This window comes from Hetaerina americana, unplaced genomic scaffold (assembly GCF_022747635.1).
Source record: "Hetaerina americana unplaced genomic scaffold, ioHetAmer1.1.p SCAF_2, whole genome shotgun sequence".
NCBI classification, from domain to species: domain Eukaryota; kingdom Metazoa; phylum Arthropoda; class Insecta; order Odonata; family Calopterygidae; genus Hetaerina; species Hetaerina americana.
This window is the reverse complement of record NW_027286763.1, coordinates 88,676,757-88,697,777: the sequence shown is the minus strand read 5'-3', so window position 1 is coordinate 88,697,777 and position 21,021 is coordinate 88,676,757. Positions and strand designations below refer to the sequence as shown.

At 35.5% G+C, this 21,021-nt stretch overlaps 1 protein-coding gene across 1 annotated transcript; it reads right to left on the bottom strand.

Annotated features, from left to right (window-relative positions):
• Positions 1-2,624: 2,624 nt before the first annotated feature.
• LOC139688285 (venom protease-like) lies at positions 2,625-20,937 on the bottom strand. Its single transcript, XM_071585769.1, has 7 exons — positions 20,706-20,937; positions 19,351-19,554; positions 13,585-13,661; positions 10,606-10,715; positions 8,445-8,728; positions 3,011-3,180; positions 2,625-2,806 (listed from the first exon to the last, which is right to left on the bottom strand). Exons 1-7 carry the CDS (start codon positions 20,791-20,793, stop codon positions 2,642-2,644), a joined length of 1,098 nt encoding a protein of 365 aa, XP_071441870.1. The 5' UTR covers positions 20,794-20,937; the 3' UTR covers positions 2,625-2,641.
• Between the last annotated feature and the right edge of the window lie 84 nt (positions 20,938-21,021).

Here is a 21,021-nt window from a genome sequence, read left to right as displayed (position 1 = left end):
TGACTTTCACTTTGATCCCCCGCCCTTTCAATGCTTTCTTAACACTGCCACTTAAACAACCGACAATAATGAACCCAAAGTTTGGTTTCAAAGGTTAAGGCAGAAGGCACCTCGAACTTGCCTCTGTGGTGGGAAAAATTTACAAGTGTAGGTTGGACTCCTTTCTCTGCAGCACCTTCCGTTTTCCAGGAAGGTCTCTGGCAGCCGAAAAAAATCACACAGCCTTGGTGAAGCGGGGGAGTCTAGAAGTGTCACCCTGAATGAAACCTCTCGTTCGGTATCCACAAGCAGCGCTCCACCCACAGGTTACCATCCCACATGCCATCTTTAAGGCGTATACATTAATAAACACGAGCGATTATTGAAAACAAAAATTCTAGTCCCCTGCCTGTTACTGTCCAATCCGTTTTTTTATGATCTTCTCTTTCTACTAATCCGGCTTAATACGAATATTTTCGTTAAAGTCGTCTTACTTACCTCACACAGGCAGCGCTATTGTCTTGATTCTGGATTTTAAATACACTGACCCTCAATAAAAAAAAGAAGTCTCAAGGTTTTGCCGTGGAATTTTAGCGCTTCCTCTCTTTTCACCCCATGAAAGAGTTCTACCAAGTGAGGCAATTTTTTACACTGCATAGCGCATTTCATTATTCATTTTACCCTCACATTAATGGCGATCATAATCATTATAAAGTTAGAGGGCCGCGATGAATATGACCCTATTTTAATAGTTTTATTTTACTACCGTAGCTATTATAAAAATCCTTTAAATAAAAACTATTATGAATTATCGAAAAACAAACCATGAGAAATACCTCTGTGGTGAGATGGACAAAATTGTAGATATGGGTAAAAGTAAAACTCTCAAATAATAGACGCAGGAGTTATTTTCACATTTTATTTGCCGAATACAGCGGTGTTTGAGAAGATTCCTCTCAAAGAGGGCAGCTGACAAAATCATTTTCTTTGCCACCCAGAGAGTTACTAACACTATTCGGGCAGATTTAGCCATATCGGAAGGTGTTTTGGCCAGAAATTTACTGTTAATATTTACAATTTTAATTCTGGGCGTCGCATGAGCTGGCCAAAACTTTACCAAGTGTTAGCGTACCTCATGCATTCACGCATTTGGAAACAATGTTTAATGTGAATAACTGCAATTTCTAGCTAGCCAAAGAGCTCGGCAATCGGAAGCATTTGGTTATTTTGCATGTTGTGAAATTGCTTTTCCCCCAAAGAATTTCATCTGGTCTGCCTAAAAGCTTTATATAGTTCCAAACATTTTCTTCCAAAATACGACTCACATGACTGGAAGATAACTTGGATATAAATTCGGCCACGCGATTAATGTACGGTCTGTTTAAGTATCAGATTTCAGGTAAAATATATGAAATCTAAGTAATAATATATGAGGATAGAGATCGCTTCTTTTATGGTGCAACACGCAGATTAGGGATAAGGTGAAAATCTACCTAGGTGAGAGTGTCAAGCACTCTTACTGATCTCAAAAAGTATTAACTAGCCAACGATTAAAATTCGGGGCGAAGAAAATAATTATTTGGAGCCGATAACGCTAAGGTCAGTGATGGCAAAATCACAATTAATTGGGAAAAGGCATTGCATGACTTGAAGTCCGTTATCATTAGAATGCACTTGAAAGATTGTCCCATCCAAGAAAAGCTTAATTTAATACCTAATTCATTGATGACTCTGCGAATTATTTCAATGCTCCCAAACGTATAGTTTAGAAACCTGTAGATTAACCAATGAATGAGAATTATGTGCGAGCATAGTGTTGTACCAATTCCCCAATTTTTACTGTTATCAAATTGTGAGGATTGGCCACTCCTTGATTTTAAAAACTTAATTTTAATGATCTCATGGTAAAAAAATATTTATACTACTGCTAATATTGGAAAAATAAACATTTTAATGGAAAGGTCCCTTCGGTAGTTATTTAACAGTTAAATATTTTATGGTCACCCTTTTCTTTGCATGTACATAAAATATCTTCTCTTAATTACGAAAAAAATTAAATAGAAAACTTATTTCTTTCATCAGATACTTTAAAACGCCAGTTTTATTTTACAAAAATTGGAACTTTTATTTCAAACGTCTAATTAGTTATGAATACTAATGACTAGTTGCAAATGAAATGTGTCTACCTCTGGTCTATTCTCTACACTTAAAGTCCGAAGGAGTATCAGTAGAAGCTCTTAAACGTTAAAAAGATTCAGTTATCTTAAGAACTACAGTTGATTGATTTTCGGTGGTGGTATTGTGCAATATTTAGGTTCAAAATTTGATTTTGGCTTTGAACATCGCGGGTTTTAATTATGGCTTAGTCTAAATTAGTTTTGATTTACATGCCCATTTATATAGAGCTGAAAATAATACTTTAAGCCTAAAGCAAGAATATAACAAACACAATAAATAACATAAACTAAAACGATTGATTACGAATAAGACGTTTACAATAAATAATTCAGGCTGCATAGTTTGATTTTGAATATCGTAATTTCAAGAGCTTTTCATTGAATATATATGTGTATATATATATATATATATATATATATATATATATATATATATATATATATATATATATATATATCTATATTTGACACTTTTATCACAAATTTTATGTCCAGACATAGGACTGAATCCATGGTATATAGTCATTTACTCGAAAATAAACAGCTGAAGAATCTGCTAGGGAGCAGTTTTTCCAGAATGAGTTCACACCCCAAATTTGATACATGCAAGACGTCCAGATAGCAAACTGCAGCTGGCCAGAGGAATCAGTCTGTAGAATAAAAAGAAATTAAGATCGTGACAAAAAGGATTGTTCATTTTAAGCTTTCAAAAAATTGTCACACTGGTGAAAATTGCTAGAAAATATATTTAGGAGAGTTATTCGTCATCCGTTTTCATATTTTACGGAATCGAAAGCTGCTCTGGTTCAATTTATATATAATTTAAAAATATTGATTACTAATAATATTCTTACGTTGCATTCCTGTCTTTTTCCTCTTCGTAATTTTCCACACATCATGGTGTAATCTATACCTCTATGCAGACCAACCATTTCCCGTGTTTCTTTTTCAAATAATCTGTTGCAATTATAGCTAGTCAATAGCCCCATTTCACCAACAAGCAAATCAGTGTTTGTGATGTCACCTATAGAATAAAAAAGGAATGCATTTAGTTTATATGTAATACTGAAACTGTCGAAACAGAAAATTTCACTAATAAGCTTAGGTTCAACATGCAATGAAAATGATGTGATGGATTTGATGAATAGATTGATAGTGAAATGGTTTACCTTCATTTATTTATATAGGTAAAAAATATATTTCATAAACCTTGGCAATAGTATTTTTCGCGGCAATGGATGGTTATGTGAAAAATTCATGCACACATGTAGGACACGATAGAGGGAAAATTCATCTCGATACAACCCTTAATATCCTTGACTTTCCTATAACGCTGGTGTTTATCGGTTGCTCCGATATGGCGTAATCCCTTTAAAAATAGCTTTCTTATGTTTCTGATCATCTTACTCCACGCTTGTTTACTCGATTTTTCGCTAGTTGACCTGGAATTCCTTTTGCCCTTGCCGATAAGGCATCAGCGACAGCTATGAAGATTTGACCTTCAGATATAATTTTAATGATTATTCCGCTATTAGCCATATAATCCCATCGGTTAGAAAGGAAAAATAAAACATTTTATATTTTATAAAACTCAGGTGATTTTTTGCTTGAATTCCCTTCCCCGTTTGCTCCTTGTTTCTCGGCATATAGTAGATACTTTTCAAATATGACTATCAGCACTTATAATAGTTCACTTATCTCCACTGAAAACTTCCTACTGGGGTCTAATCTAACACAATGGTTTCGAGTCTGGTGGAATTCAATTTTGCCCGACAGTTTTCATGAATATTTGGGCTCTTCATTATTTGAGAGAAAGAATAAATTAGATATATTATTGAGTGGTACTACTAATTATCATTTATGACCAAATGAGGGACAGAAAGGTGATTTCGAATAAAATGAACGAATAGCTTATGCGTTAACCCATCAGAGTAAGAAAAAAAGTGCCAAATAAATTTTAATTGTACATTAAATATACTGCACTTTCCTATTTCGGAAAAAAATGCATTGCGGTAGAATAAAAATATTACCATTTCCTTTTCTTTTTCGGAATAAACCAAGCGAGCTTGAAAAAGGACTAGCAAGGCCCTCTCTCACCGTTCTCTACTTCCTTGATAATTCTCAGTAAAATCATAACCAATGGAGAAATAAAAGGCTAATATAACCTAGAAATTTCACAGACAGCTTCCAAAGAGGTTCAATTCTATATAAATCCGTCGAAATTTGTTCCTGGTCGAACATGGGGTGTTTGTTATCAATCTAGCTGCTATTTTTTTGCAAAACTTCCATTTGAAATTTTAATAAAGGAGAATCATTTACAAATTACTCTAGCTCAAAGGTAGCAATTTGAGGGAAAAATTCATATCATGGCTAAGCCTTTGCCGACATGTTCCCGAAAAAGTAAATCAGATCACTGAATAAATAAACTTAGTATTTTTTCACACAAAAAAATTTATTCTGAAACATTATTGTGAAAAAAGACTAATTTATTTATTCAGTGATCATAAAATTTCACAAAATAGAGCCTCAAACCAGCGAATTCAAAGTAATTGAGATTTATGAACCAAAATTAAATGACACGTATAAAACTGCCTAGAAATAAAGGTACTATTTTAAGGGACGAGTTTTAGTACGAGCTATATCCGAGAAGTAAGGGGCCATTTTCTTATATTTAAATAATGGTGGGTCAGTACAAATTTGCACGTATGCAGCGCCATCTATTGATGTTTTTCAAAGTCAGTGAAGGCATTATTTTGATTCAATAGCCGATTTCCTGCGGGTGACAATGTGCGCGAAAATCGGTTCTCCCGCCAGTTGCGAAGTGCGCGCTGTGATTCGATTTTTGTTCGCAAAAAGATCGTCAGCAGCCCAAGATCATCTCATTCATCTGTTTAGCTTATGAATCTTCAGTGATGATTGGAGGAAAAGTTAGACAATGGTGTAGAAAACTTAAAAAATGACCACACAAATATTCATGATAGAGAGCGGAGTGGCAGGCCCAGGATCCAGACCGATGAAATCGTTCAACAAGTGGGCCAAGCACTGCGATGTGATCGACGATTTTGTGCTCTGGCTGATAAACGTCCTCATTTTCGACGCACAACTGTTTACACGATCGTTACGAAAAAGCTCAGACATCCCAAATAGTGTGCAAGGTGGGTACCGAGAATTCTTACAGAATAACACAAAGACCAAAGAATGTGAGCGGACGAACGTTTTTGGACCGCTTCCGACAAGACGGAGATGGCTTGACCTTGCGCCGAGCGAATATTTCATATTTCCTCTTCTTGTATTTGAAATAGTGGCTTGGTGGACAACGGTCTGAAGACGATGAGGAACTCAAAACTAATTTCTATTTCGTTAATAATAATAACTATTAAAAGTAGTACTATCCCGTTGTCAACTGGTTCAATTCACAGTCGTCCAAATTCTATGCTGATGGATTAAAGAAGCTGATGCAGCGTTAAGAAAAGTGCTAAGAAAACGTTTTCAAAGATTAGGAAGATGAATTTGTCCATGATCTGGTGAGTGAAAACATTTTTATTTTGTTCGTGTTGGTGAAAATAGTTACATCTACTTTGATTATAAAATGATAGCTTTCAATATTAATTTTTCCCTTTAAAATCTATGATTATTTTTATGCCTATTATTTAGTATTACCATGTAAAAATAAGTTAGAAATATGAAATTATTTTTACGCTGAAAAGTATACAAACTTAAAATTTCCCAGAAGTAAATTTTAGGAAAAAATGCTGTTTGTTTGAGTAACGAAATCTTGTTTTACTACCTGCTCTGTGGTCCCTTATAGGGAAAGGTTATTCTTACCACCGTGTGCACATATTTTTTACTAGTATTGAGATTAAGTTTAATACAAAAGTAGTCGGGTGGTTTTCATAGTAAGGAAAAATTTTTGGACGACCCTAGAAATTATCGATACTTAGATAAGGAGAATTGTTAGTCAACGAACCATTCACAAAAAAGCAAGGCAGTTGTGTTTCAAGCTCTTGAGCATGGACGTAAAGAAAAAGTCAATCAAGATTTATAAATAGCGTACAGCGTCATTAGAATCGGAAACTATATTTGAGGATGAAGGATCAGATATAAGAATGCCGGTTGTACAAAATTACAACAGACACTGAGGAAGGCTAACCAGAAGTTTTAGGTAGTGGAAAGAGAGAGCGAGGGAAGAGAGGATGTCGGTGGGGGAAACTCGGACAAGACAGGAAAAGTTGATGGTGGAGATATGGCTACATTGAAGGCTACTATTCATAGAAGGGAGAATTGGGGGAGACAGAGGAGAGAGTAGGTTTTTTGGAGAAGGTGAAGTAGGAAGGAATCCATTAAAATCAATGGTAGCAGTGTAAAATAAGAGTTGTCGAGTTTTAAATTACCAAGCGATTATCAAAATTTATCCATTTTATCTCGGGATAACCCTGACGTTAATTGTCTGGTACCAATAGAACTGGTGACAAATTGAACAGGGCTGACCAGGGCGGTCTCTCTAGTTCATAAATATCTCAAGAGAAATAAATCATTTGCATTAGTTTTTAAGAATGGTCCTAACCCTATGAATACACATTAATAACAAAGACGAAAACTCTTGCAATTTTCTAATTAATAAAAGTTATTAAGTTGAAAATTCCAAGATTTAATGTCTCTGTTATTATGGAACGGTTCCACCACATCATAACTGAATCTGTAAGTTATAATACACTTTGAATTACCTGAAATATGAATAATTTCAGAGAGAGTATGAAACTGACTACAGTTAAACATAAATGAGATTGCAGGAAATACTTACAAAGGCCACAAATCAAATTATTGAGGGAAATAATGGACATAGGATTATGGAAGAAGTACTGAAGCGAAAGGAAAGAATAGAGGCAGTTATGCACTAATAAATTGAATAGTTCCTGAAATATTGCATTTACTAGTGCATTCTTGCTAATATGTTAGGTTTTAATGATATCGATTGAAAAATTCTTAATATGCTGTTCGTTGTCACAAAGACGAATTTTGATTCTAAAACATTTCATTTCACATTATTATGATGACTCCATTAATATTTTTTTGCAAATAGGATGCTATAAACTGATACTTTTAATAATTTTTCGTAAATGGTCTCGATATTGGTCTTGTAAATTATTCTCGACGGCGAAGGAAAGCGCAAACAATTTCTAGGTAAATAAATAATCCATAACAGCACGTATGATCACACTATGGAAGATACGCTCTTTCAGAAAAAAATCTCTCATTGTCTGCATCATTTTCTATTACCGTTGCTGAAAATTTTGAACGCGTCAAGTTACCAACCAAGTGAAACCAAAATCGAGAAAACTTTTGTTAAAAAACTAAATAACTCCTATTAATATTTTTGAAAACACTTATCCTGATTAGCAACTTACGAATTAAGGTTAAGCTGCTGTGTAAAATGGTTTCCTCAGCTTTACTGGTCGCCTATAAGTAATGAGTTTTTGTAACGGATTGACGTGTTATAAGAGATAGCTATGCTCAGACCTTGATTATATTTTTAAGTCGTTTAGGCACTGTTATCTACAGAAGTTTAGCTTTCCCTAAGACTGAATCAACTTAAAATTTGGTGTCACGGTGAGTGTTTGACCACCTCGTGGTGCCGGATTCGCGCGAGGTTTTAGGGCAAAGATTGAAAAAATGGCAAGGGCCTCTAAAAATAGAGGTATGGATGGATCTCGGGAACCAAAGATTAATAGGACATCATATCGGGTATACCATCACATCTTCGTGACCTAGATGCTAAAGCCTACACCGGAAGTCTGTGATTCAGCTATCTTGCGATGAACGCTGGGAAAACCAAAGATTTATTGAACGAAACAATTTAAATCTTTTTCACGAAACTGATGTTTGTGCATGTAACACGAGGTGGACTCGCAATTAAAAAACATAATTCATTACCCATTTCGTTTTAAGATGTGGGAAAGTTTGGGAAGCGGGCATTTGCTCTTCAATGGAACAACTACGATAATAAGAGAGTTTTTGGTATGATGTCCATTTTGATAGTCGTGCAAAGATAAGGTACCAAGTAAACCACATTATCTCATGATCATATTATATCTTAGATCAAGATCTATGGACGTTAGAATAAAAGTAAATTGCCCGAAGACGGAAACTCATTCAGGAATCATTAATTTCACATCTCCTACTTTAAGGATGACTGGAATGAGATTTGTTATACTCTATTTTTTAAGATCACTTCAATTCCCACTTCATTGTGGAAACTAACTGGGAACCTTGTGGAAGAAATGAACTTACCGTACTCAACGTAACTCCACTCAGTCGAGATAGCATTGGTGGTCTCGAATCCCCAGTCTTTTGTCGGCAAGCAAGCCGGATGAAGGTATCTGCTGATTGTTGGTATTGGGTTATCCGATACAGCTGCTCCTATTTCGATGAGCCCTACGTCATCATACTTCGTTGGTGGAATATAACGTGGATGGGCTATCCTCCTCACTACCGGATGGATTTGGCCATTATTCACGACCTCCGTTTGGAATCGGTTAATTTCCGTTCCTAAAAGAACCCATTGCGCTCTGCCCCTGGAAATAAATGGTAATTAAGGACAATAATTTAGGGTTCATTTAATAAAGATAAGATTCAAGTGTTAAGTCAAATGATGAATGATTGAGACAATTTTAATGTAAAAATGAGACTATTTAAACTGCGAATAAAATAACTGCACACATTATCTGGGCCATATATAAGGGACCAGACATCTACCTCTTACATAAACAAACTAGCATTTGAAAACGAGTTCCTTATTCATCAGGTGTTAAAGTCAAAACAATTCTTTTAAAATATGAAAAACGAGCTCTATTCAAACGACTAACCTGCATGAATGGGGTCGCAGGAACAAAGGCAACATTAGGTCAGTGATTCTAAGGTGATAAATTGCGTGGACAAACCATTGGTGGTTTTTTAATCAAGAACTCCTCAGTCACGGCCGTATATGTAAGTCATCGTAAAACGTTTGAAATAAAAAATGCTCTCACGTATTTTAATTGCTAGACGCTTGCTGTTGTTCACACATGCAGTATCAAAGACGAAGACGCTTTTCAAGGAATAATGTCTTACGTTTAGATAAGATGTGAAGATTGATATGCATGGAAACCTCACGTTCAAGGCCTTGGATCCAGTAGCCACACGTGGCGGTCAAATTCAGGAGAACAGACAAAATGACGACAAATGTAATTAATTTCTGGAGAAGTAAAATTGTTCTTAACATCATCGAAAGACTTCTCAGAAGATATTATGAAAACATTAATGATTCCTTGCTTTGAAGGAATCCTTTTTGGAGAAAGATAGAGTTTCAGCATGAAGATAACGTTAAGGTATTTCAAAAGAAAGATAGAGAAGAGACTTTTCCGGTAGAAAAAAAACATATAATAAATATTGTTTTAATTTATTCCTATTCTTAAATCTCAAATTGCATAGCATTTTTTTAAGTAAAACATAATACACTCAATACTCAGATACCATTTTGTGGCAAACTGTATCCACAAAATGGTATCTGCTAGTGGAGAATTATAAATAATAAATTAATTACTTTCATTAATATGCGCCAATTACCGTGATTTTTGTAATCGCTCTCTAGACGAAAAAAATAAATTTAAAAACAGTGAATGTGCGAATCATACCATAAAATATTAAAAAATTAATAATAGTGCAGGGGTAAAGAGAATATTTTAACTCTGGGAAATAAGTCGCTTATTTTCTGATGGGATAATCACATGAAATAATTTGAAGAGTAAGAGATAAAGCAGGAACTGGAATTTTGTTTTTCTCATTTCCAAGCCTAATCAACGTATCTTCATTTCAACGTGCAGTCGCACAGGAAACGCCGATTCGGCTTGTTTCTTGCGTGGACTGCAATAATACTTAAAGTACCTTGAAAACGATAATTATTGTTAGTGATGAAGGCATGTTAGATACTGTAGGAAAAACAGACAACGTTCCCATTTAATTATTGCTGACTAATTTTAACTTTGCATGTGCAATGCTGAAAAAATATTACAAATAAATCAGCAAAACTTCATGGACACGCATATGACTATAATTTATGCTAAAAAGCCTATTTTAATCATTCAAATGAAATAACAGCATAAAGTGTAAAAATATATGCTGGTTAATATAAAAATTGTAAATTTTGGAAATAAATTACTTGATTTTAAATTTTGTTTAAAAAAACAGATTTAAAAAATCATATTTTGGGAAAATTCTGAACAATCAAAGAATTTAATAATCTCTAATTATACAAGCACAGATGATGTTCATTTTTGTCAGTCGGTTTTATCTTTTCTCAATGGGTTAACTCTATTTAGAAGTAAGGCTATTTGGTATAATAATAATAATACATAACTGTTAAATTAAGTTGTAATTACCTTTACGTCTATAGATTAATCATATTAATACTTACAATGGATATATACTCAGACATCGAGCAGTCGTTAGTATGAATTTTTCACTTATCAACGTTCCCCCGCATTTCCATTTTACATTAGTGAGGTCTCCAAAGCCAATGGCGGCCTGAAAATATTAATTAGACAAAGTAATGAAAATTTAGATTACAAGATATTGGTAAGCATGAGTCATCTCATTTTTCTTCATTAAATTGCCATGCTAATAAATTACTGCTCAGGGGTTATTGTTGGTGAGAGAGGTAATTATAATATAGCACAAAAGATAAAATAAAACTTATTGATATTTATATGTAAATAGTCTCAAGAAAGGCGTTTCACAAAAGGTACATGCAGCCAAAAAACTGTAATTCCTATCTTCACTCCCGCTAAATGACATATGTAATATTTTGATTAACCATCAATAAGTGTATGCTTACAGATTACCTAAACAAATATAAATGCATAAACTATAGTTAATTAATACAAGACTAATGCGCTAATAACTAATTAGTAGCGAATAACTTTTAGTAACAAGGTAAATGGAAACAATAGGGACTATAAATTCTCAGAAAATCTCATCCCTAAAAGTGATAGCCGTAAAGACTTAGGTGTATATTTAACCAAGGATTTAGGGTGGGGGCTAAACGTGAAATACATTTTTAAGAAAGCTTTCAAAACTCTTCATTTGGTGAAGAGAAACCTCCAAGGGAGCGTTAGAGCAACTAAGGAAAAGGCGTATAAGAACCTGGAAGACCAATTTTAGAATACTCATCACTGTATGAGACCCGCACGAAGAAGGACATATCAAAAAACTGGAAAATGTACAAATAAAGGCTGCCCGATATGTGCTGGGGAAGCATTAGGGGGATGGAGAGTGTGTCTAAAATGTTAAAAACGCTGGGCTGGGAACCTCTACAAAGTAGAAGAAAAATAAGCAGACTTAGTGGAATGTTCCGCATTCTGAGGGAGGAGAAAGCTTGGACAGATCTAAGGGAAGAGGCGGGAAATCCAAATTTTATAGGAAGAAATGAACATATATTCAAGGTAAAATGCCGGGCACCAAGAACGAATAATAACATTTATTTTCTAAATAAAACAATTGTTGATTGGAACACCTTACCTACAAAACTATTCGAGCCCTTTCCGTACTGAATGCATACTTTTAAGAAAATATGTGAGCAATTTATGTATTAATTTTATTAATATGAGTGGTGTAAAATTATATGTAATAGCTTAATAATTATTTTCTTTTTCTTTCTTGCCTATTGATTGATGTTAATGAGATGGGGATTTTCTTGTTTTGTGTTAGAGATTTGGGTATGGAAGTTTCCTTTAAGTGTACTTTTTTACTGACTGATTTTATTTATTATCTTTTGTGATTACTTGGGACTTGAGAGTCACCTGACATTGTCTATCTGCACATGTAAAATTTAATAATAACAATAATAATAAAGAATTTCGAAATTTAAGATTTACGATAAATACAGCATTAAAATTGTTTTACAACAAGGTTATGATAAATTCTTGATTTTGAAGAGAACAAATGTATTTTGCACGTCATTGAGATGCCAACAGCCGTCATGCTGACATCAGTTATTAGTTAGAATGAAATTAGTTATTTGAGTTGTTTTGAAAAATACACCAATGCCTTTCTGCGCAATAAAGACTACGAAAAAGTTCAGATGCTACATTAAGGTATTCGTTTATTATACAACTAATTAAGAATAGTTATAAAATTAAGCTATATACGTGTAGCATCTTTTATCCTGTGATCATGTTTTCAAAATATTTGGACTACCATATCATCAACAATGTCAGCGAAATGTTAAGAATGCATTCAATAAATATTTACTGAGTATTTTCATTGTTTTTTAAATTATAGTATTGCTCAATACTCTATCTCAAGGGCGATATATAGGTAAAAAATGTCTATGGTTTATTTTCTTTTTAGAAATAATCGTTACCGTGTCGTGTGAAGTGAAGATAGAGAAGCATGCCCCGCGAGTGAAAAATTTATAAGCCTAGATAAGCGCCTTTTAAAATCCTTACTCTGGTTATCTAGCTTAACCCCTAAGAAGAGAATATATTTCCCTTAGTTTAAGTGCACAATTTTACATAAATTTTCGTACCCCGAGCAAAAGACTCTGCCCGAATGGGCTCTTTAAATTCATCAGTTGTAACCTGCTACAGTTTCAGAGTCGCTATCTTGAGCCTAACCTTGCATGTCTAATGGGGCCATTATTTTCTTCACTCAGCATAAATTATTTCCTCCCTCCCCTTATCACTTCCTCATTCCCTTCTAATTTCACAGTTCCAACTTTTCGAGGAGCGCTTATCGCTTTTCAGCCGAGTGCCCCTCCGCTCCTTGGACGACCGCAACAATCGATGGGTGGAGAGAGGAAATTCTGGTCGTTGGAACAGTTGGTTCGGATATATGTCGCAATACTTTGCAAATTCTAGCCTCGGATTGCTTCGAATTGATTTCCCAATGGTGAGGGAGATTTTGGGTAGTTCTGAATTTCTTCACGGACGACTTAAGCCACCTGGTTTCTCGTGACACATGTCAACTTTTGAGTTTTTAATATTTTTTAAGATATACTAAGTCAGCCCCACGTGATTTTATGATTAGGTAATTTCACTACCTCTGATTTTGAAAGGGTCTATACATTTTCAAAAATTAATAGGTCTTACGCAACCGTTTTCTTGATGATTTCCGATGATAGCAAACGCATAGAGATTATGACTCAATAAAATAATTTTAACTGCAGCCTACAATTAAGTCACTCAAAATTGGTATAAAAATTGACATGCGTAGAAACTATGACAAATCAGGTTTTTATGACTTAAAATACTCTAGTTTAAGCTGATATGTAATTTGAAATTATGAAAAATCATCAAATTACCATAAACATTTCATGTAAAATGAGATACTGACACCATCAATGTGTGATTTCCTAACACCTCAAATTGATTGGGGGTTGCTTGTTCTAACTTACCATGTGAGGAAATTCAGTCGGTAGTTCTTTGGAGCCATCATACAGTTTTGGACATTGATCTTTGTATTTTCCACACCCTAGAAAAAAATCAAAACCAATAATAAGGTTAAAGGATAAAGAAGGAGGACTTATAGGAGGATGAGAAAAGTAGTGAATATTGTAATAAAATGCATGAGATAATTTGATAAATGTCCACCAAAACTGCAGTCCATCAACCTATCAGCATGTTTTTGCATCAAAAAGAGATAAACTTAGTCATAAATCCGGTGAGTACTAATATTAATAGAGGTATGCATTTTAAACGAGGAGCAATGTAAAACGAGAAATAAAGATTGTCTTTTTCGCGTTCGCATCGGATTTAAACTATTAAAACTTAATCTAACGATCAGGATTTAAATTCGTATGAGTCAACAACGCAATATAACTTACTATTATAACTATTTCATCCTTACTTTTCAGATGGGAAAAAATGATGGGGTAGTTAATAGGTATTTGGTTTCTAAAGTAATCAAATTTTAATTATTGTTGAAAAGTTCCATGCTATTTAAAAAGGCCCTTAGAATATGTGACAAACGTCGCGAAAAAACCAAAGTAAACAATATATATGCTATTTTAAAATGCAGCAATTCAATTTTCGTAGAATTACAATTTAAATAATAAATAATAATAGGAGAGTTGAATATTTGGTTCTTTTCTAACTTATTTATTCTCAATCAAGAGCTCAAATTCGAAATATTTGCTCTGCCACGAATTTTTAAATGATTTGTGTTAGATATCATACATTATGAATTCTTCCTCACACCATCTTTTCTTAGTCTGAATGCTGGTACTGGTAACGAAAAATTTCCGTTTCCTGTGGTGGTTGTCGAGTAAGCATGATTATGTAAATTAAAAAGACTGAGCGATAAGTGTGAATCATGTTGTACTTTTTCGGAACTATGAATTTCAAATAGATTAATTTGGGAGAAAGAGGTCCTTTAAAAATTTCGTTTTTCTGTTCTGGAACGCGAAGCCAAATGATATCTGCGAGAATTGGCGCCTCTTGTTGTATCCTGGATGGTATGCGCCTCGCACCACTTCAGCTTGCGATCGGAACGAGCTGATAAGCCGTCGGCACAAATGATAGACGCAGGAAATAGACTACATTGAATCCACCCTCGCGTTAAAATAACCAGGCGGGTATCTGCTCATCATCATCAATGCCGTAGGTGACAGGCCAGGTCTCCGGTGAATTTTCAGAGTTTACTCGGTGTGTCCTTGCGTAAATAATTGGCGTTTCAACACAAAGCCTCCTCTCGAGTTCTTTTCCGGAAGTGTGGCTTCCCTTCATTTCATTAACATTATTCCGTCCAATAATTTTTAACGCAAAGCCAAACCCGTCACAGACGCTGCCTTTCAAGAGATATTTTTAGCAGTCTAAAGGACAATACTCGGTCCCCAGGGTTACCTGTCTCAGCTAAGTAACTTTGGTTAATTAAACATTGAGCCACGCATCTGGCCAATTACAATAATATTTGATTTTAGGAATAAATAATTATGTTAATATAAAGGAAGAGGTTGGATGTAGCTCAAAAACGAATCTAAAGTTGCTTGAATATTTCATGGTTTCATCCAGTTTTATCTAAAGTTTCGTCACTTTATACAATATTATTACACGAATTACTTATGATAATTAAAGATAATTTCACTTTAAAGGGATCGCAGTAGAGCTCACCTCATTCACTTTCGTTTTCAAATAGTTATTAGGAAAATTTCGCTTTTACTAAAACCCATTCCCATATTTTCGCATTTATATAACCTACATACCTGTATATCTCTGCCTCGTCCCTTTCCCCACGTTCTGATTATATAAGGTTCGCAATTTTTCACGTTTGTGCATGATAGAGCCGAAAAGCGATGAAAAATTGAGGAAACTTTGAAACATAAAGTTAATTGTATATGAATGAATCAGTACTTCACCGTCAGCGATAGAAAATATTGCCAAGTTTTTTTGCAGTAAACTTTAGCGAAACTATAAAACTGGAAATTACCCTTAGGAGGTTGTTGTTGCTTTAATGATTTTGTTCATGTCGGTATGTTTCTATAAAAAAAATTAATCGTACGGTTTCTGATAATTTGTTACGTTTTAACCAAACATAAGGAATCTACGAATCTCTTTTTGAAAAATGTGTTCAGTGCTTACGTTCTACTGACAAACATTCAAATCCGTTCTCATTTTGTGCTATTGATAACCTTAAAAATGATCAAAAAACCATGAATCAGTCAGAAAGCTATGGTATTGAATCGTTATGATTAATAACTTAAATATAAGAAATGATTGGCAATTAAGCATTTTGGGATCAACGAAGTGCCAATTTCACAGGGCCCAATGATAAACTGGTAGACCTTTTCATGCTCAATTGGTCTATCGAAAGTGAGTAATCCTCCAAGTATTACATATGATGCATACAAAGTTGAGGATATTATATCCATGAAACTTTAATTTGAGATTTGATTGTCACGTTCGCCGCGGTTTGGTTTTACCGATTAGTCGTTTCTTTTTGAAAATATATCTTTTCAAGTGCAAGGAACGAATGGAAGTAATGGGGTGTGGGGAATAAGAATGCCAAGTAGAAGGGGAGGGACACTTAGGGCGGGGGAGAAGAGCCAGCGACCGTGGCAAATGCGTGAGTTGGTGTGTGTATATCAGAGCGGGGGCATTTGGCCGAGAGGAAATGCCGGCGTGGAAGGAGGGAACGCTTCAGCTGTTTCTCCACCGAGGGGACAAGGAAGAGGAGGAGGTTATGTGGGACACTAGGGAGAAGGGAGGAAGTGAGAATAGAGTCGGAGGGGGAAGGAAATGGAAGGGATGAGATAGGATCCCTTGGAGAGATACTTAAGCGTCCTTTTTTTTGCATGAGGGTAAGGCCATGAATGAAAGTTTTTTTTTCCACAGGCAAGAGACACTGGTGGACGTTTTAATGCCCCATGACATGCAATAAAAATGACTCCAAACTGTTTATATTGGCGTGTCCCTTAAATCAGTTGACCTTAAGAAAAAAATGGAAAAATTTGAGGGTGATTTTTCGCTATATTTCCCTAGAGGCTGCTCAATTTGATAAGACGTCGGCCTTAAAATTTTATCGTGTTTCCTCGCGCACCTGTATGTCGATCCCTTTCAATATTTGCATATTCAACTGTGAGCCAAATAATATGCAACCCGTCAAGTTCCTTCCCTATCCATTTCTAATTATAAAACTTGGTTCCTTGGATTTTAAAATTCCTGCACAGAATATTAATTCCTATTATTGCGGATGATTAATGCCCTGACTTCTCTTGCAGGCGATAGCGTACCTGCTTGCTAAGTTTTTATGTCTATATTTTATGAGAATGTGCCGTGAAATATACACACTACACACGTTTATCTTGCACTAACCGTGTCCACTCAGCCACGCTATAAAAGAAAAACATGAAATAATTACGATAGCAAAATACCCACGCCAGTTTTTCTATCTAAGAGAAACTCGACTGAGAGACAATAAAAATAAAATATGAACGAGTTGAAATCATATTTTTTCCTTACGATCCTTAGAAAGCACCATATAGCTTATAACAAAATTCGGGAATCCTATGCATTACTAAGACGTAAATACATTTTACATGCATCGACATCCATAGGCGTTAATGAATTTGAGGATGCAAATAAATATGCAAGGTGCAGTTTCTCTCATTATTTCAGGCGCATCTTTCTAAATTTTGATTGAAAAATGGTGGAAATTCTCGGTTATATTTAGCGATTATAATTTAAGGAAGAATAATTCATTAAGTACTTAAATTTTGTTGAGTGGGGAACGTAGCGTTATCAGCATTCAACTAAAAGCTATATTTTGCATCAAAATAATGTTTTCACGACGTTTACTTTCCATTAGCTTAAAAATAATATCAGGAGCATTTTAACTTTACGAAAACTACTTTTGACTAGTTTGGAACCAAAAACACTCATTTATTTTACTATTTTATACTCAAATCTAAGTGTCGAACTCTACATAACTTACTAATAACTGTTAAGTTTAGCCAAATTACGCCATAAAGTAATGCTGTTTCGTATTCAGTGCAAATCGGAAAAGAAAATTGCTTTGAACTTTTACATTGAGTTATAAAAATGAAACTACAATGATGGCAGTTTCAAACACCCAAGTTCTAGGTGGAGGAAAACCCACCTACGACTTGGGTGACCCAACCCGCGATATTTGGGTTACCACACTGACACTGGAGATGGGCATGAGATGAAATAGTAAAAATATCACTCGATTGAGGTAAAATCAGTTAAAAATATTAAGGTCAATTACTAAACCTCCCACTGATTGGCTTAGAACGTTCTCAACTAAGTTAAACAAAAAAAACCTCAATAGCTGTTCTGACTAAAGTGTAATTAGATTAAACTAATTATATACTAATTACTAATTTTAATTTCTTTAAACAATTTTTTCATAGTTTCAGGGCAACTGAAAGGCATTTATTGTGACATTTCCCCTTTTTATCTAGAATCCTGCTCACCCCGTGTTAATTTAGTATATTTTATGGAATCATAAAAAAATTCATTTAAAGTGCCCCACTTTAGCATGAAGCAACATTTTAACCATAAACAGCGGATTTTAAAACCGTCGACCTAGGCAAGGAGAGTATTATTCTTTGCATAGGAAAAACACCAAGTTTTGCATTAAAATATAATAGTTGTCAATTTGACTATTAAGTTAAATTAAATTTTTGTTGATTATGAAGAAATAATTTTAGAAGTGGATGATATGAGAGCATATTATTCATTCTGAGTACACGGATATAAAAATATTTTCATTGATGACAAATCGGTCGAATAAAAATTTATTTTGACCAAAAAATGCCAATGCTTAAAGAAATAACAATAAGTGTTTCGATATTCATAAATGATACTTACTGTTTACGAATTGATATTTCATGTCACATATTATGCCATATACTTTCAGGAAATTCATAAATAAAAGAAGACTAATAGCCAAAATCGAATTATTCTAATAGCAGGAAATATTAATTGAGTCATTCTATAGAAATGCCAAAATGCAAGTTCAAATGAATCTTAAATTGCGGAAATAAATGTAAAACGTGTACAGCAGAGATTGAATTCCAATTGATAAAACATGGTATTTAATTTTCAGTTTCAATAAATGCCGTAAACGTAACCGCCACAAAATAAAATCGAAGGTTGGTCTTAACATGTTAGACCTCATACTAAGGGTAAGATAATGGCACTAAGAGTAGACATCGTATAAAGCACTATGCCGTGTGAAACACAAGCATTCAGGATAAATGGCTCTGCTAATCCCAGTGACCCTTTTGACTTAAAATAAAGTTTTTGCAATAAGAACTTGAGTTAAACATACGATTGTGGGATTTTACGACTACTCCGAAGGAGATTTCAACCCGTTACCCCCGATCAAAAGCTCAAAACACTACCCGCTGGCTTACTGGCCACCCCACTTGAACACACATAGCACTCTTCATTTTATACAGGCATTCAGCCGGGAAGCTTGTCATTTGCACCGCTAAATGGTTGGACATCTTTTCAATGTAGGCACAGATGTGGTGAATAAAAAGTAACATTCGCGTAAAAAACGTACGTGAAATATTTGTCTTTGGAGAAATGATAGTATAGAAAAACAATAATTTATCCCCCTAGTAGCCCATTCCATCAATTTTGGTGAATTGGTGATACATATTTATGACTTATTTGAATGCTAATTATGTACTTACAAAATCTGGCTGTTTCGCTCGGCCCTCGGTGCAGGGAAAATGCAGAGATATATTCTTCAGATTTCGAACAGCACACGACGGGATCTATACCCGTGCTAAAGCATGTTGAAGGATTTATTCCTCTTGACAATTTATGCATATACGGGCACTCTTTTGTCGGCTTACATATCCCTTCCAGGCCAAACGTGTCGATGCAACTTTCATCTGTAAAATAATATATGTAAAGCTTAGAATTCCAAAATAATGCCCTCCAAATTCCATAGAAATGGTACAAAATATGACAAATTGCGATAATGATGAAGGCGAAAATATAACTTTGATAATAAGATCAAGAGTCCAAGGTACCGATGAGACTTCGTACATTCCGTTCGTGTCTTGGTAAAAGCTATGCGTGATCATTTCATGCTGAGAGCTACCAGTTTGACGTTTCAGAAGGTTCCAACGAAACTAAATATTCTACATAAGCAGCCACACAAACTGCAAAATATTCCCTCAAAAGAACGATGATAGGTGCTGTAAGACAACAGCAATGGCAAGAAGGCGACTCTAAAGGAAGCAAACTTATGTATGCATTGATAATAATTTAACTCCCTTCGAATAATAGTCTTGAGTTGCGTGAGGGTAAAAATGAATATTAGTTGAATCTACTCTTTCGACAATATATATTACTCAAATTAATTTTGACATCTGTTAACTGATCTCTTTGATAGCTTGAATAAAGATTTCTCGATGACGCGATTAAAACTTTTAGATTGAATTCTTTGCGATGAGTTCAATCAAGCAGCGGATATTCGCGTTTCCTTTCTGCAGCCATGCCAGATTACGTCGCAATTGTGAGCCACCTTTTGCACACTTAGGGCAGTAGTTCGCATATCGGGTGTATTTTCCTTTCGTCCACCCGTTCTCAACTCACAAATCAATGTTTTCTGAGTAATGCTATATACTGGCGACATAGTCGAAGAGGATTCTAAATCAAGAGAAATGAAATGCTTCCCTTCCGTCCCTGATCACGACTATATTTTCCCATTTGGATCATGACAGATTTGAGATAGTGTGTTCCTTCGAGGCGTACTATGAAAGGATGTCTTTTCTCCCATTTTAACCCCTATAGATGGCGACATACATGGAACTCCATCGTCTGCATCTCTCATTCGAACAATTCGCAGAAAGTGCGAGCGCAGGTCAGTTGCCCACCCTCCCAACACAGCACGGTCGTGAGGGCTCGAGTCACGAAGGGGCTCGGGGATTTGAATCCGGTTAAGCGTAGCAGTGCTGCGAAGGTGGCGGGGAATAAAAAAAAACGCGGGTGACTTTGGGTGAGGCGGAAAAGTTGGCCCCCGCCGGCACTCACTCACCTTGATAACTCGAGGGTAGCAAGCAGATCAAGAGGAGGAAGAGTGCGTGGAGTTTGAGGGCGCCGAGGAATTCGGAGCACCCTGCCATGTCGGCTCGACTGAGTCGTGAGGAGTCCGCCCTTCCCTCTGATCCTTGCCGACACGTGCGCCCGCCTCACTCGCCGCCTAGGTATTGCGGCCGCGGTCTCTGGCGACGCCGCCGCGCGGGCCCTTCCTCCCTCTCTCTCTCCTCCGAGTCACGTGACCTCACGACGACCTCTACCCAAGAGAGTTCGCCACGGAATGGGCAGGCGCCTGTCTCACTCGAGATAGGCAA